The sequence below is a fragment of the Phoca vitulina genome, unplaced genomic scaffold (genome assembly GCF_004348235.1).
Source record: "Phoca vitulina isolate PV1807 unplaced genomic scaffold, GSC_HSeal_1.0 scaffold53, whole genome shotgun sequence".
In the NCBI taxonomy this organism is placed as follows: domain Eukaryota; kingdom Metazoa; phylum Chordata; class Mammalia; order Carnivora; family Phocidae; genus Phoca; species Phoca vitulina.
This window is the reverse complement of record NW_022589756.1, coordinates 13,728,750-13,743,804: the sequence shown is the minus strand read 5'-3', so window position 1 is coordinate 13,743,804 and position 15,055 is coordinate 13,728,750. Positions and strand designations below refer to the sequence as shown.

The 15,055-nt window shown below is 38.3% G+C and overlaps 1 protein-coding gene across 2 annotated transcripts; it reads right to left on the bottom strand.

Moving 5' to 3' along the window:
• Positions 1 to 5,097: 5,097 nt before the first annotated feature.
• HMGB2 (high mobility group box 2) lies at positions 5,098 to 10,818 on the bottom strand. Of its 2 annotated transcripts, none has more exons than XM_032389095.1 (5): positions 10,472 to 10,818; positions 9,711 to 9,875; positions 9,274 to 9,419; positions 9,027 to 9,201; positions 5,098 to 8,463 (listed from the first exon to the last, which is right to left on the bottom strand). In XM_032389095.1, exons 2-5 carry the CDS (start codon positions 9,858 to 9,860, stop codon positions 8,302 to 8,304), a joined length of 633 nt encoding a protein of 210 aa, XP_032244986.1. In that variant the 5' UTR covers positions 9,861 to 9,875; positions 10,472 to 10,818; the 3' UTR covers positions 5,098 to 8,301. The 2 variants fall into 2 exon arrangements, with proteins under 2 accessions (XP_032244986.1, XP_032244985.1); XM_032389094.1 differs by having other exon boundaries at positions 5,099 to 8,463; positions 9,711 to 9,879; positions 10,472 to 10,815.
• Between the last annotated feature and the right edge of the window lie 4,237 nt (positions 10,819 to 15,055).

Sequence of the window (15,055 nt, the reverse complement as noted above, 5' to 3'; positions counted from 1 at the left end):
AAAAAATCTACATTTGTTTAGAAGAAAAGCCTACAAATTTGTTTCTTCCAAGCTTAGCTCTTAAATTTGGAGAGTCAGAGTTAAACATCCTGAACAGAGTTTTATTTGTAATTTTGACTTGTCAAGTTATATTTTGCTACTGATCTGTGATCAACCATTTTAACTTTCATGCATCTCTAGGGATGTTTAAAAAGAAATACATTTATATATGCTTATACAACTGCAAAATAAATCAACTATAAATGGAAACTAAGAGAATTGGTACTTTAATTACTTGTGTCTTTGCAAATAGGCTCCATTTTCCTTGTTGAATAGATTATAACCTTGTTAACTATGCATAGGCCTAAGAAGGGTGGCACATAAACTGTGCGTGTAAATTTTAAATGGGTATTTTGTGCAATTCATTGATACTCTATGAAAATGATTCTATATATTGAAATCAGAAACCTTACCAAACATGAAAAACATCAGAAGCTGCTGCCATATGACTATTTTCTACTGTAGGCTGCTTTGGAAATAATTCCCATATCCTTGCTTTGTAAGTTGATAATATCACTATGCATTTCTACACATTTTATAAATTTGATTTATGCAGATTTTGATACACTGTATGTTTCTGTAGAAATTGTATAAATATTCAAATTTTATTAGGGATAAATTTGAGAAGTTTATGTATATCTTAATTCTGGGTTGCTTGTTTTTTAGGTGAGAAAAAAATAAAATACTGTATTTTAATCCATTGGGTTTTTTCAGTACTCGTAATCGTTCCTAAATCCAAATACTGCATGCTTGAAATAATTACTTGATTTTATTGTTAATGAGATACACTAACATAATAGCTAAAATATCATATACTATAGTTATATGTTGAGTATGTGCTTGAATATTGGTTATAATTCTGCTTAGAATATGCTTGGAATACTTGGAGCTTACTTATCTGTGGGAAGGAAACATAAAGGTTTATTTTGGTCTCTAGTTGCCTATATATAGCAATTTTTTTTTGAAGTCACTTATCCAATTATAAAAAACCACCCCAGCACATATATCTTCCTTGGCAGTGTATTCTACTATAGAATTGCCTATTGAAAGCAAAACTCTTTACAACCTGATAGATCAAGTGAGTAGAAAGAAAGGAAGCCTTAAGATACAGTCTCACAGGGATCTTGGAATATATTTCATTTCTGGACAGAATCTAACTTTTTTTTTAAAAAATCCACTTATAATTCAATGGAAAACATGGTAAGTATTTGATCTGAGCCAGATCCCTAGTAGGCCAGTCATTTGGGTACATGAAAATTAATCCATGTGAAAGCAGATTTAAAAAGTATCAAGCACTATGAAAATGCATATCATTCATTAGAATCAGTCAGTTGCAGGAAAATGGACAGAGAATGGTTTTTGTGGACCACTATTCCCTGGAACTGAGATTAAAGGAAGGATGGACTCTAAACTAAATCCACTAATTGTTTTTGCAATTCTCATTTTTAAGATTCTGAAATGCCCATAATTGAGCCCACATCTGAGGAGAGGTGGGATTCTATTATTTTCATAATAGAATGATGTTACAATCTACTCATCTGAATGAATATAGTATGGTGGACCAGTCTGTTTTGAATCTAGGTTCCACTACAAATTACTCATATAACCTTAGAAAGTCATTTAAACTCTGTGCCTCAATTTTCCTATTTGCAAATTGGGGAAAATAATAGTGCCAATTTTGTGGGAGTTTATTAGAATTGTATGAATATACATAAAGTGCTTAGGATAGTTCCTGGCATATAGTCAGGGTATTATAAATATTAGCTATTATTATCTGGTTTCAAAGCCTTAAAATTTCTTTTTATTTTTTTAATTTTTTTAACAGAGACACAGCAAGAGAGGGAACACAAGCAGGGGGAATGGGACAGGGAGAAGCAGGCTTCCCGCCGAGCAGGGAGCCCAATGTGGGGCTCGATCCCAGGACCCTGGGACCATAACCTGAGCCGAAGGCAGGCGCTTAACAACTGAGCCACCCAGGTGCCCCTTAAAATTTGTTTTTAATCAGAAGACATCTACACTGCAAACTCTATATAAAGGTTACATGTGTGTACCTATGTTTCATATATGAGATAACATTACCCACACTTTGCAAATTAAGAAACGAAGCTCACAAGTTATGCTTCTTCTTAAATTGGGGGTAAAATGTTTATCCATAGGGAATAAATAATCTCTACCTCACATTATTTATATAGCATGTGTAAAATATAGTTTTTAGTGGTCTAACAACACTTGGATAGAACTAAGTGCATCTTGAAGAATGTTTAAGATAATGTCTTTAAATTATCTTTAAATGAAATTTCTCAGGTTTTGGTATGTGCAAATAAACAACTGTATTAATGCTTACATGTACAAAGCAAAACTAAAACTTTTAGTAGAAAATTGAACTGAATAGACTTCCATGTCCGGCCATGACATAGTATTTGGTATTGGACTTAACCCTGCTGTCCTAAACTATAAACTGGATAAAATATATGGGCTGTTTTGAGGAATTGGATAATGGGCAAAGCAGACTGTGATACTTGGGAGAAAGGAAGCATGCAAGGTGAACCCCAGGTTTACCATGTCCGTCTGTCTGGGGGAACTTTCGTGTTCATGGTACAGGAAAATGGAGCTCAAACAGTGGTGATATTGGTGAGCTGAGGAGACAGAATAGAGTTTGGTGCTGCTGAGACAGCTGGAATTCACAGGGAAGGTTACTGGAAAGGAGTGCACTTGAATACCAGGAAATTGGTACCGGAATTTTTATAGCACTGCCATTTACAATAGCAAAAACCCCCAAGAACAACCTAAATACTCATCAGTATTACACAGCAGTGAGCACACAGACATAAAAAAAGAATGAAATCTTGCCATTTGCAACAACATGGACAGAGGTAGAGTATAATGCTAAGCAAAATAAGTCAGAGAAAGACAAATACCATATGATCTCACATGTGGAATTTAAGAAACAAAACAAATGAGCAAAGGAAAAAAAAATGAGAGACAAACCAAGAAACAGACTCTTAACTAAAGGTTGCCAGAGGGGAGATGGGTAGAGGGATGGGTGATATAGATGATTAAGGAGTACACTTACCATGACGGGGAAAAAAAGATTAAATCTCAGAACTGAATCTGATACTCTTACATAGCAACTATCTTAACTCATACATATTGGTATGTATTCTTTTAGCTAACATTATTTACTATCACTTGCCACCCAGATAAGTGTCTTAAATATATTGCCTCATTTAATCTTCAAATTTGCTAATTTTATAGATGAAGAAATTGAAAGGTTATATGACTTGTCTGATGCTACCAAACCAGTAAGAAACAGAGACCTATTCAAACTCTAATCCAAGTCCCAAGTGTAAGCTCCTCATCTCCTCACTCTTAATCTCCTTCATAACCTTGTTTTTCCCTTTGTCTGTTTGTATTTTTTCTTAAGTAATCTCTATGCCCAACGTGGGGCTCAAACTCATGACCTCAGGATCAAGCGTCTCATGCTCTACCAACTGAGCCAGCCAGGTGCCCTGTCTGTATTTTAATTTATCCCTTGTATAAGCCATCTCATCTTTATTGGAAAAATGTGAAGAGTGAAAGAATAACATATGTAAATGAATTAGTGTTTTATCATCTTACCTGCTGCCCTAGGATACTGATTGTCCTAGTTGACTGCCATGTCTTCCTGAAGGAGGAGACTGGATCAGTTGGTATAAAGATCATTTCCAGTTCTGAAGTTTGATGCTCCATGTTGCTTAAAAGTTATTTTACTTTTCTTTAAATGTGACACTCTGTGCTCCTGAGTCCACTATTCTATAGATACGGTAACTCCTAGGATGAGGCTCACTAAGGGAAAAGTCTGCACTATAAATCCTGAAGAGAGGCTCAGAAGCCCAGTGAAATTCCATTAACACCTCAGAAACAATGTCTATATGTACATTTACTAAAGGATAAGAAGTCAGAGGAGTTTCCAGCCAGGGTGAGAAGTTTCTTATACAGCTATAAAAACAATGCTTAGCTGGAAGGCATACATAAACTTACTAACAGTCCTAACTCAAGTAAATATTATTAACTATCTTACATTTACCTATTTACAGAATTGGCAAACTCGTAACCCTTGGGTAGAATCTTACCTGCAGACATTTTCTTTGAACCTGACATTTGAATTCATTGCCAACATTTATAATTCAGATTTCACTTTCTAAAAAGTATCTAGATTTTGGGATATTTGGGAATCCTAGACCCACATTTCCAACCAACAACACGACTGAGCTAAATAGTAGCTGCCCTCTTTATCCTGGGCCTATTTGTTTATAACTATAGAGTACCTACTACATTTCTGGCACAGGGTATAGAACATTATACAAAATTTAAAACAATTCATTGCCCTCATAGAGCTTACTTTCTTGTATGCTCATCACTTTACCACATCCAGCCTTTTCCCTGTCTACACTCTATAGATCTTTGCATTTTCTGCCAGTATCTTACCTTTCTCTGAAAATGCCAATCTCCAACAGGAACCTCATGAGAACAAGTCCAAAAATGGGTTATTTCTAGAGAGATATTTTTTAAAGGATTGGATCTTATGCAGTGACCTAACAGCTCCTTTATCTTTCTTCTTGCTATTCCCCAAGAAATAAAATCATTGCTGCTTTGTAGAACATTTTTAGTGACATATATAGTAACAGGTTTAAGATAATGCTGTATTTGTACTAGTCTAAGACAAGTTTATGATTTACTACTTACAGTAAATGCTGTTTAAAAACAAAATACTTACAAAAAGGCATACTGTCATCTATTGAGCAAATCTGCAACTGACTGCTCTAATATGTAAGAAACCTTAGGATCTTCTAATCCAGCTTTTACAAATAAAAAGACCAAAAGTAGTAGCTGCCATCTGGAAATAAATAAATTTGAGCCCCTACCTGAGTCGACCAAAATAAATTCCAGAAGGATCAAAGATTTAAATAATATTTTTTAAAAGAAAGCAAGCAGATAATTTTTATAATCTTTGAGTGGGAAAGGCCTCCCAAAACCACTAAAGATTTAATAAAATTGCCTACATAAAATAAATCTTTGCATAAAGAAAACATCATAAACTCAAAAGGAAATTGACAAGGAGAAAAATATTTACAATGCAAGTCACAAAGGGTCACTTTCCTTAATCTCCACAGATTACTAATACAGAGACCCAGGAGACAGAAGACCACAGGAAACAAATGACTCTTAAACATAAAAATATGCTCAACTTTTAATAGGAGGAACCATTTTTTATAAATCAAAATAGCAAAGATTAAAAAGTTTGATAACTATTATGTTGCTGAGATGAGGAAATAGACACTGTAACATTCATTGCTGTGCAGTATGTATTAGTACAACGTCTATTGACAGCAATTTTGGCAGGCTTTAATAAGTTAACAAAACATAAGAGGTTTCCAGCATATACCAAGTACAGTTGACCCTTGAACAAAGTAGGTTTGAACTGTGCACTGTCCACTTATACGTGCATTTTTTACAGTACTGTAAATGTATTCTCTTAGGATTTTCTTACTAACATACTCTTTTCTCTAGCTTACTTTAAAAATACAATATGAAATATATATAACATGCAAAGTATGTGTTGATTGACCATATTAACTACCGGTTTAGGTTCTCATCAACAGGCTATTAGTAAAGTTTTGGGAAGTCTTAAGTTATATGCAGATTTTTGACAGCGTGAGGGGCAGGGTTTAGCTCCCATAACCCCCATGTTGTTCCAAGGGTCAACTGTACAGGTTTTAGTGGTTATAATCATCAAATCTTAAAATGCATAAACTTAAAATTTTTGTTACGATTTTTTGAAATCACATACAAGGATATTCATGGAAATATTGTCCATAAAAAAATACAACTACTTTTAGGGAACGGATTAAATTATGATCTATCCAATAGGATACTACGCAGCTAGCTATTCAAAGTGTCAGCTCTGTTGTACTGTACTGATAGAACATTTTCTAAAATGAGGAGAATAAGGGGCAGAGCATTACATAAAGCTTCCATTTGTGTATATGATGCTTGGTGCTTTAAGTCTGTCTTGAAGGATAAATCATATTATTGTGGTTGTCTCCTAGGAGAACCAGGTAGCTGGGAATCAAAGATACAGACTACCCACCACATAGCTCTTTTACATTTTGTATCACTAAGATATGACATAGTTCTTTTTAAAAAAAAAAAAAAAGGGGAGTTTTCATAAACACCTCCATGTACCAGCTGGTACATGGTACATGGAATCTAATTCTTACCCTGTTTCCAAAAGAACCACTCCTTAAAGTAACCTAGTCTTGAAAATTTACTGATATAATCTTTCAGAGAGATTTGAAATCTTGATCCACACTTAAAAATATCAAACATGACTCACCCTAAATCCTGAACTTATTCTAGAGCAGCTCTTAAGAATGAGTCGTTCTCAGCTTAGACACGAAAAGCATTTTATATAAAAGAACAGAGTTAAAGCAGTCACAAAAACTCCCAAAAAGATGACAAGAAATCTGACTGGTCTGCCTCATGGGTCTTAAAATTTATAGATTTAGAAATCCTGAAGGAAACAAGACTTTTACCCTATTTCAATTTTAGTTAACTATTTAAAATCTCTTTATGCTCGTAGTAGTGTTTTAGATAATTTTAACTTTCTCCTTTAACATTAGAACGCTGTGAAGTGGGTAATGACCCCGTATTACAAATGGGGACATAGAATGTCAAAAAATAAAGTTCATTGGGATCCAGACCTAGGTTATGCCTCTAAAATACATTACCCTAATTTCTGGCACTATTAAGCCACTTAACACCAGAAATTATTTTTTAAAATATAGATTTGTTTTCATTTTGATCATCAAAAGCTCCAAATTTAAATGTGCAACTACTGGGATAAGATTAAGAAGACAATCAATCAGAGGTCTGCAGATTTTTGACTCTATTTGCTCTGGTAATTACGCTATTATGTCACTTCCATTTAACAGAACTTTGGTATTTTTTGTTTAATGATATATTCCTTACCAAAAACTTACTCAAATATGGCATATGGCAGATAACCAAAACTCCCATGGTTGGGTAATAAGAATTCTGACTATTTTAAAACTTGATAGGTAATCAGGATTGTCAGGTTTAACTATAAAACGATCAACAAATAGGTTTCTTCTGTCACCACTTGGCCAAAAGAGGTTGACTTTCACTAGAAGCCTCTGATAATTGTTCAAAATAATAATCTTAATTCAAATAGAAGCAATTGCTCCTTCAAAGGAGCATCTCAAGTAATTGCTTTCCCCAATAAATATAAATCCTAGTGAAATTTAGTCATGGCAGATCACAATAACCACTTCAAGTGCTTTCTGACGGTTACCCAAAATTCTAAAGCTTAAAACCACAATAATTTTTAAAGATATAACCCAAAATTCATTCTGGTATTCTATTTTGAACTAGTTCATAATCAACAGAAAATTTAACCTGTTACTAAAGATGTTTTTAAAAATTTATTTAGGTATATACTCACCGTATTAGCTCCTTTGCCTCATATTAATATTAAAGAGAAAGTTTCCCTAAAGACAGAGTCAGTTAAAAAAAAACAAAAACAAACCCAAGGGACAAGTTAGTAATAAATGAATAGCAATGTCAAGAAAAAAAACTCATTTTGTAAAACTGCACCAATTTTAGAAGTTCAATAAATTCCAAATCTATTTTTTAAAGAATACTTTGTAAATTAGAATATGGGCATGTTTAACTTTCTTTTAACCAAACATTTTACTAAATCAACTGTGTCTGAGAACTATTAGGCAGAAATACAAGAAAAAGCTGATGTGGTTTCAGACCTTGAGTATTTTTAAAGTGAAAAGTAACCTAGCACATTAAGACAAAGACAATAGAAATAATATACATAATTTTATTACAAAAATTTTTTTAAAAAACAAAATGCAACATTCTAAAAAACCCAAAATTTACTATTGATACTAATTCCTACAAGTCTGCTGTGCTACAATACACAAGTCAAGAAATTAAGAAAACCATTAAATATTTAGAAACATTCAACATCAGAAGCTTTAAAATCTAACTGTATGTAGTAGCCCCTCAAAAAGCTACAACCTGCATTTTTAAAAAAGTATTTTCTCTACAAAGAATCTTATCAGCTATACAAAAATCTGTACAGTTTTTATACTGAAGCTAATATTGAGCTGCACTTGAATTCACATTCTTAGCAAAACAATTGCCTGAGCACACACGCACACTCCACACATATCATTACAGGATAGCCATTTATTCTTCATCTTCCTCTTCTTCCTCATCATCTTCATCTTCTTCCTCCTCTTCCTCTTCCTCTTCATCCTCTGGTTCATTCTTCTTCTTTGAACCTGTTGGCCTGCCAGGACCCTTCTTTCCCGCTTCACTTTTGCCCTTGGCGCGATATGCAGCAATATCCTGAAATATTGTCAAAATATAAAATCAGCATCCGGTGTCATTACTCAACTGTAAAAACCACTAGGTTGTAAACAATCTAAGATTATTGACCAATAACCCCGATGACTGTCCAAAGAGGTATTTCAGAGTCTAATAACTCAGCCTTGAGAGCATTTGTTCTCTAGGCTTTAGAAAGCTAATGATGTAAAATGAGGGGGTTGTAGTAGATGTCAGAATTTTCACTATCAATGTCCATTTACCTCATATTGCCCACCCCCTCAAATTTTAGGTACATCTACATAAAACAAAGTATTTGGCCCTCCATTTCTTAAAACTGAGAGACCCAGAACTACAAATAAGTCTATATGCAGGAATCTACCAATACTACAAACACTGGTTTCAGTCAAAAGAAAGGAAGTTTCAATTAGCTTACGTTCTTAAATGTACAATTTTCACTAGACCTTCTCCAAATAGAGCTGACAACCATAAATACAAGAAGAACTAAACTTCCCAACTCTATAGTTCATACCTATTTCTAACATCCTTATTTAGAAAATATCTTGGCTTTAAAAGAGACAACGAACCTTTTCATACTTCTCCTTTAGCTTAGCTGCTTTCTGTTCATATGGTTGTTTATCTTTGGCTGACTGTTCAGACCACATTTCACCCAATTTTTTTGCAGTATCCCCAATGGATAAACCAGGGTGTTCACTTTTGATCTTTGGGCGATGTTCAGAGCAAAACAGGAAGAAAGCAGACCTGAAAGAAAGCAACAGAGTTAATAAACTGGAAAAATACGGGGCAATTTGACTGATTTGAAAATGAACTTACGGAGGCCTTTTGGGAGCATTGGGATCTTTTTTCTTTCCTTTCTTGTCACCTTTGGGAGGAACATAATTTTTCATCTCCCTGTCATAGCGAGCTTTGTCACTTTTTGCCATATCTTCAAACTTCGACTTTTCCTTTGCAGACATGGTCTACGGGCATGAAAGGAAGAATGAAAAGTACAGCAAAACTACAAGCTACATGCATCCAAAAAAGATCAAGATCATCCTTAAGGGCCAGATTTTCCTTGGTTAGCAGCATTTTACTTTTAGCAGTCTTGGAAGTGAACGAAAACCTAAGGCAGTCTGCCCCAAACTCAAAACAAAATAGCTGGACGAGTCACCACCGTCGCTAAGTTGAAGGTTACAAGTTACCTACCCCCTTTAAGGTCCTATAGCCTAAAAAAACACACCTGAAAAACCCTTAGCTCTGTCCGGTCTCACCTTCCATCTCTCCGAACATTTCTTGGAGAATTCGGCGAAATTGACGGAAGAGTCTGGGTGCTTCTTCTTGTGCTCTTCCCGGCAGGTCTGCACGAAGAAGGCGTACGAGGACATCTTGCCCCGCGGCTTGTTGGGGTCTCCTTTACCCATGGTGACAGTCGGCGTCTACCTAGCGGGGAGAGAAACGGTGGGTGGACGCTGGCGGGGCTCAGCTTCCCGCCCAAATACGCGCCCGCCCCCTCTCGCGAGGAAGGCGGCCAGCGCCAGGCTCCCCCGCCAGCCCGCCCCGGGCGGCCGCCTCCGCGCACACACCCTCCTCCCGGCACCCACCACAACAGCCGCGGCCGATCTCCTCACGCGATCACCGCGTCGCTCCCGAAGGCCCGAAACGCCAGCACCCGCCGCCCGCCCCCCGCCCCCCGCCCAGGCCCGGGCTAAGGAAGGGAACGCCAGGAGCGCCGTCGAAACCCTTTTCCTGACAGAAATGTTTCCCCGGCTTCCACGTCGCCGGCCCCAAAGAGTTGTCGCCTCGCGACCGACATTCAAAAAATGACTGAAACCGGGCCCGGACGAGCTTCCCGCCCTCCCGCGAGCCCCGACCGCCAGCCCTCCACAGCCCCTGGCCCTCACCGGCCCCGCACCCCAGATTCCGCTCGCCGGGTCGAACCCCGAGAGCCACAGTGCCCAGCCCGGCTAGAAGGCTATGAGCAAAGGGGGAACGACAGGCCCACGAACACGAAGGGGCTGAAGGGGATTCTTGCCTGGTAGTAGCTTTTCCTCAGAGTCCCGCGGAGAGGCCGGATCCACCAGAGACGCTTCCTTCCCAGGGCTCCGGCGTGAACTGGTTTATCGCTAACGCAATCCTCAGCCTCTTGTTTTGCAGAGTTCTCCGCGCCACGGCAACTTGACGAGCCGGGCCGCAGGCCACACCCCCGCCTCTCTGATTGGTTCTGGTGATTATTCAAACTCCCGTAGGCACCGCCCTATCGCCACGGAGGCCTCCGATTGGCCGGTGTCTCGCCAGGCCCGTCCCTCCAGCTCCAGCCTAGCAGGTTCGGTGGGTCGCCCAGGTCGTTAACTCCCAGACCCGTTAGAACCGGTCAGGAGAGGAATGTACTGCTCGATCCTGATTGGCGGCGGGAAAAGGGTTTGAAAAATGGCGGGCCTGACGCTGACTGGCTGGAGCGGTAAACGGGGGGAGTGGTTGGCCTGAAAGGGAAAGCCCCGCCAGATTTAAAAATACCAAGTCGGGAAACAGGGTTGTTAAGGGGTCGGAGTCGGCAGGGTTTCCAGATGCTGAGGTAACAAGCAGACCGCCCTACCCATTCTCTGACCGCTGTCCAGGTCGTGTTTCTCTTCCGCCCCAACTCGGCCCCAGAGCATTGTCTCCTCCTGGGAGCTGTAGTCGCTCTGCCGTGTAACCCTACAGTGTCTCTCCTCTGTTCCGTCCAAAGAATAACAAATGTAGAGAGGCTGAGGAGCTTGCCCAGCGGGCCGATTGCCTAGCTTCGCCCGTTGCCGCTGAGGCTAGGATAGAACCCCAGGAAGCCCGGAGGTGGCGGGGAACCTGGGAGGGGGCGCGGGCGGCGCGGGAGGGCAGCTGTTCCCGCCTCTGGTGTGGTGTCACCAAACGATCTTTCAGTAAGGCGTTTCCCGCCGGTGGAGTTTCCCTCAGAAGGTCCCTCCCTCCCTTCCCCTTTGTCTCGGGTGTCCAATGCCCAGAGGTAAACAAGGGCGCCCTGGGGTCCCGAAGGGGCAGGGGCGGGTGTTGTTTCCCCTGGCTCCGCCCCCTCCCTCTGGCTCGGGATTCCCCGACCGCCTGGCTGGGCCCTGGCTCACCCTCGCACCAGCGCTGAGCTGAGAAATCGGATTCCCGGCCACTGCCCACCTTTGGCTATCTTATTTGTCACCTAGATATTCACTGTCTCGTCCCTCTTATATGATAATGTAAAAACTTCTTTAAATCAAAGATCCTTTTGAGATCCCCATAAAAGCAATGAATGCTCCCCACCCCCCAACTGCTTATATACGCCAAGTGCCTATTGCAGAATTTTACACACTCCTCCAGGAAATTTAACCTGTTACTAAAGATGTTTTTAAAAATTTATGGTTTTAGGTATATACTCACCGTATTAGCTCCTTTGCCTCATATTAATATTAAAGAGAAAGTTTCCCTAAAGACAGAGTCAGTTAAAAAAAAAACAAAAACAAACCCAAGGGACAAGTTAGTAATAAATGAATAGCAATGTCAAGAAAAAAAACTCATTTTGTAAAACTGCACCAATTTTAGAAGTTCAATAAATTCCACTAAAATTCCTTCATTTTAGTGTCTAGTAAGAGCCCCCCAAAGCTACCTTAACTGCTTACTAGCATCACAAGCTGCTTTTCCCAAAGTAGCAGGACTTTCACTGACGCCTTAGTATGCTATTTCTGTGTTGTATTTAGTTTTGAGGTCTGTTTTTTCCCCATGTGTTGCACTGTTTCAACAGATTTTAATATTGTTTTATTTTCTCAGTAAATTCACTGGCATTTGTTAGGCTGTGTGTGCCTGTTTGGTTTGTGTTCAGTAACTCTGGTCAATAATAACTCAAAAACCAGCAGCTCTTTACCTAGATTTACTAATAAAAACAAGGTTTTTAAAAATGATTTTTTCCTTGGAAATGGATATTGGGTGCCCAACATTGTGCATGTGCTAATGCCACTGAATTTAAAAATAAATTATGCATAATGTTTATTGCTATTAAATAATATAGTATGATTTGTCAAATTTGGATTTGTATGTGCTTTTTCTAGCACAGTTGTAACTGTGATCTTATTTGAAAATAGGGTCATTGCAGATGTAATCAGTTAGGATGAAGTGATATGGAGTTGGGTAGGCCCATAATCCAATGATTGGTGTCCTTACAAAATTTATAAGAGAATTTGGACACAGAGAAAGGCACAGAGGTTAGATAATGTGAAAAGATACAGGAAGAAGTTGGCCATCTACAAGGTAAGGAGAGAGGCCTGGAATTTTCGGTCACAGTCCTCAGAAGGAAACAACCCTTCCCACACCAATTTCCATTCTTTACTCCATCACAGTGGAGAAAAGGAAAACATTTCTGTATTTAACCTGCTTTTACGTTGGATGCTAAGACTTCACTCTTAGGGTGTACTTCCTGGCCTAGAAGTAACATCAAAAAGCACAGTGAAGTGATAAAGTTTAAGTGAGATCTAGACAACTCTTGGTTATAGAACCACCCTTTTTTCTTTTTGGAATAAAAACTATATGCAGAATCTGGTAGCACATACAAAAAATCTAGTATCAAATTTGGTTCTGTAAAGATGGGTTAAATACGTAAGAGGTTTGGTTCACTATTATGAATTACCTGGCATACTGTTATAACTTTATCAGAAAACTAAAATGTCCTATAAAGACATAATACTAAAAAGGTCTTTCTCTTTTTTTAAAAAAAGATTTATTTATTTGAGAGAGAGAGAGAGCCAGGGGAGGGGCAGAGGGAAAGGAAGAGACAGAATCCTCAAGCAGATTCCCTGCTAAGCACGGTACTGACCTAGACACCGATCCCAAGGACCCTGAGATCAAGACCTGAGCTGAAATCAAGAGTCAGATGCTCAAGAGTCGGATGCTCAACTGACTGAGCCACCCAGGTGCCCCTAAAGGTCTTTCTCTTGTGTCTACTATTGTTATAGTTCTAAATGGGAAAATAAGATTGTTTTCTAAAATTCAACCTTCTTGGGGCACCTGGGTGGCTCAGATGGTTAAGGGTCTGCCTTTGGCTCAGGCCATGATCCCAGGGTCCTGGGATAGAGCCCCGCATGGGGCTCCCTGCTCAGGGGGGAGCCTGCTTCTCCCCCTCCCTCTGCTTCTCCCCCTGCTCATGCTCTCTATCTCTGTCTTGAATGAATAAGTAAAAAAATCTTTAAAAAAAAAATAAAGTTCAACCTTCTTTTCAGGAACACATCAATTTCATATATTCTAAAAATAATTGTCCAAATTTATTGTTACTTAGTATGATGCGTCTTCCTAAAAGATGATGAAAAAGAAAGTGTTTATGTTCTTCATAAAGAATGTATGGGGCACCTCGGTGGCCCAGTCTGTTGAACATTGGACTCTTGGTTTCCGCTCAGGTCATGATCTCAGGGTCCTGGATCGAGCCCTGTGTTTGGCTCCGCAATCTCCGGGGAGTCCACTTGAGGATTCTCTCCCTCTGTCCCTCCCCCTACTCGCTCATGATCTCTCTCTCTAAAATAAATAAATTAGTCTTTAAAAAAGAAAAGAATATATAAATTAAAATCCAGCAAGGGCTTGTGGTTTTGAACAGTACACTTAATATTTCTAGGCTTTTGATTGACAAACTGTAAAATGAGATTTGGGGGATAATCTCTAAGATACCATTCAGCTCTTAAATTGTATGATTCTATAATTCTATGAATATGTGTTCATAGTGTGGGAAAATAAATATTTTAACTTTTGCTATTGTTAGGTGGTCAAGAGATTATAATTAAAATTTTAAAAGATAAATAATTCAAGATCTAGGAAATCCTTTGGTTTTAAGAATACCAATTAGCTGTGAGCCTAGTTATTTCAAAACAGTATTTGTTGAAGTAAGAGTTTACGGCTGTTCAAATGTAATAAATTATATAGACCAAACTTTAGATTACACAGTATTACTCAGTCATCTTAGTCTTCTAGTAAAATGATTTAACCATGGGATTCCCCCTAGATGATACCAATATAAAACTTTATTTGCCAAATTTTGCCTAAGTTCAGCTTCTCACAAATTGTAGCAATGTAAATATTTAGCAATAAGCTAATTGTGAGTTGGGACTGAAATTGTTTCCAAAGTAGATCCCCTATCCTATATGTATAAATAGCTAGCTATTCTGTAGATAAACTAGAATTTATCTGCAATGTCAATCTGACAGGACTGTGTAGAAATGATCTGAGTTGTGCTAACTATTGAAATTCCTCCATTTTTTTCATTCACTTATCCAAAAAATGTGGACTTTTCATAATATCAAACTAGATTGGAAAATCCTAATAAAAGAGATTATATATCATTTTTTGTAAATTCTGTCCCCCCCACTCACAAAGCAGTAAATAATAAACTCAATAATTATTTTTTATTATTTCTTGATTAACTCATATAGTCAGCCAAAATTAAGATTCTCTACACAAGGTTAGTTGCATATAAGATAATTCTTGTTCTCTGAAGTTGCCTAGTTAATGTAAAAAACTGAAAACCACTACCTTACACACATATTAGTTTCTCAAAGATTAGTCTTATACTGAAATTTAATATTTTTAGGTTGTTTTTAAAGGCATGAGAGGGGAAGGATAA

Excerpts from the sequence above, each read along its gene's own strand:
- HMGB2 (XM_032389095.1), bottom strand. The coding sequence starts at position 9,860 with ATGGGTAAAGGAGACCCCAACAAGCCGCGGGGCAAGATGTCCTCGTAC. Across the intron at positions 9,420-9,710 it reads AATGTTCGGAGAGATGGAAG|ACCATGTCTGCAAAGGAAAA; the intron begins GTGAGACCGGAC and ends TCATGCCCGTAG. Across the intron at positions 9,202-9,273 it reads AATGCTCCCAAAAGGCCTCC|GTCTGCTTTCTTCCTGTTTT; the intron begins GTAAGTTCATTT and ends GCTTTCTTTCAG.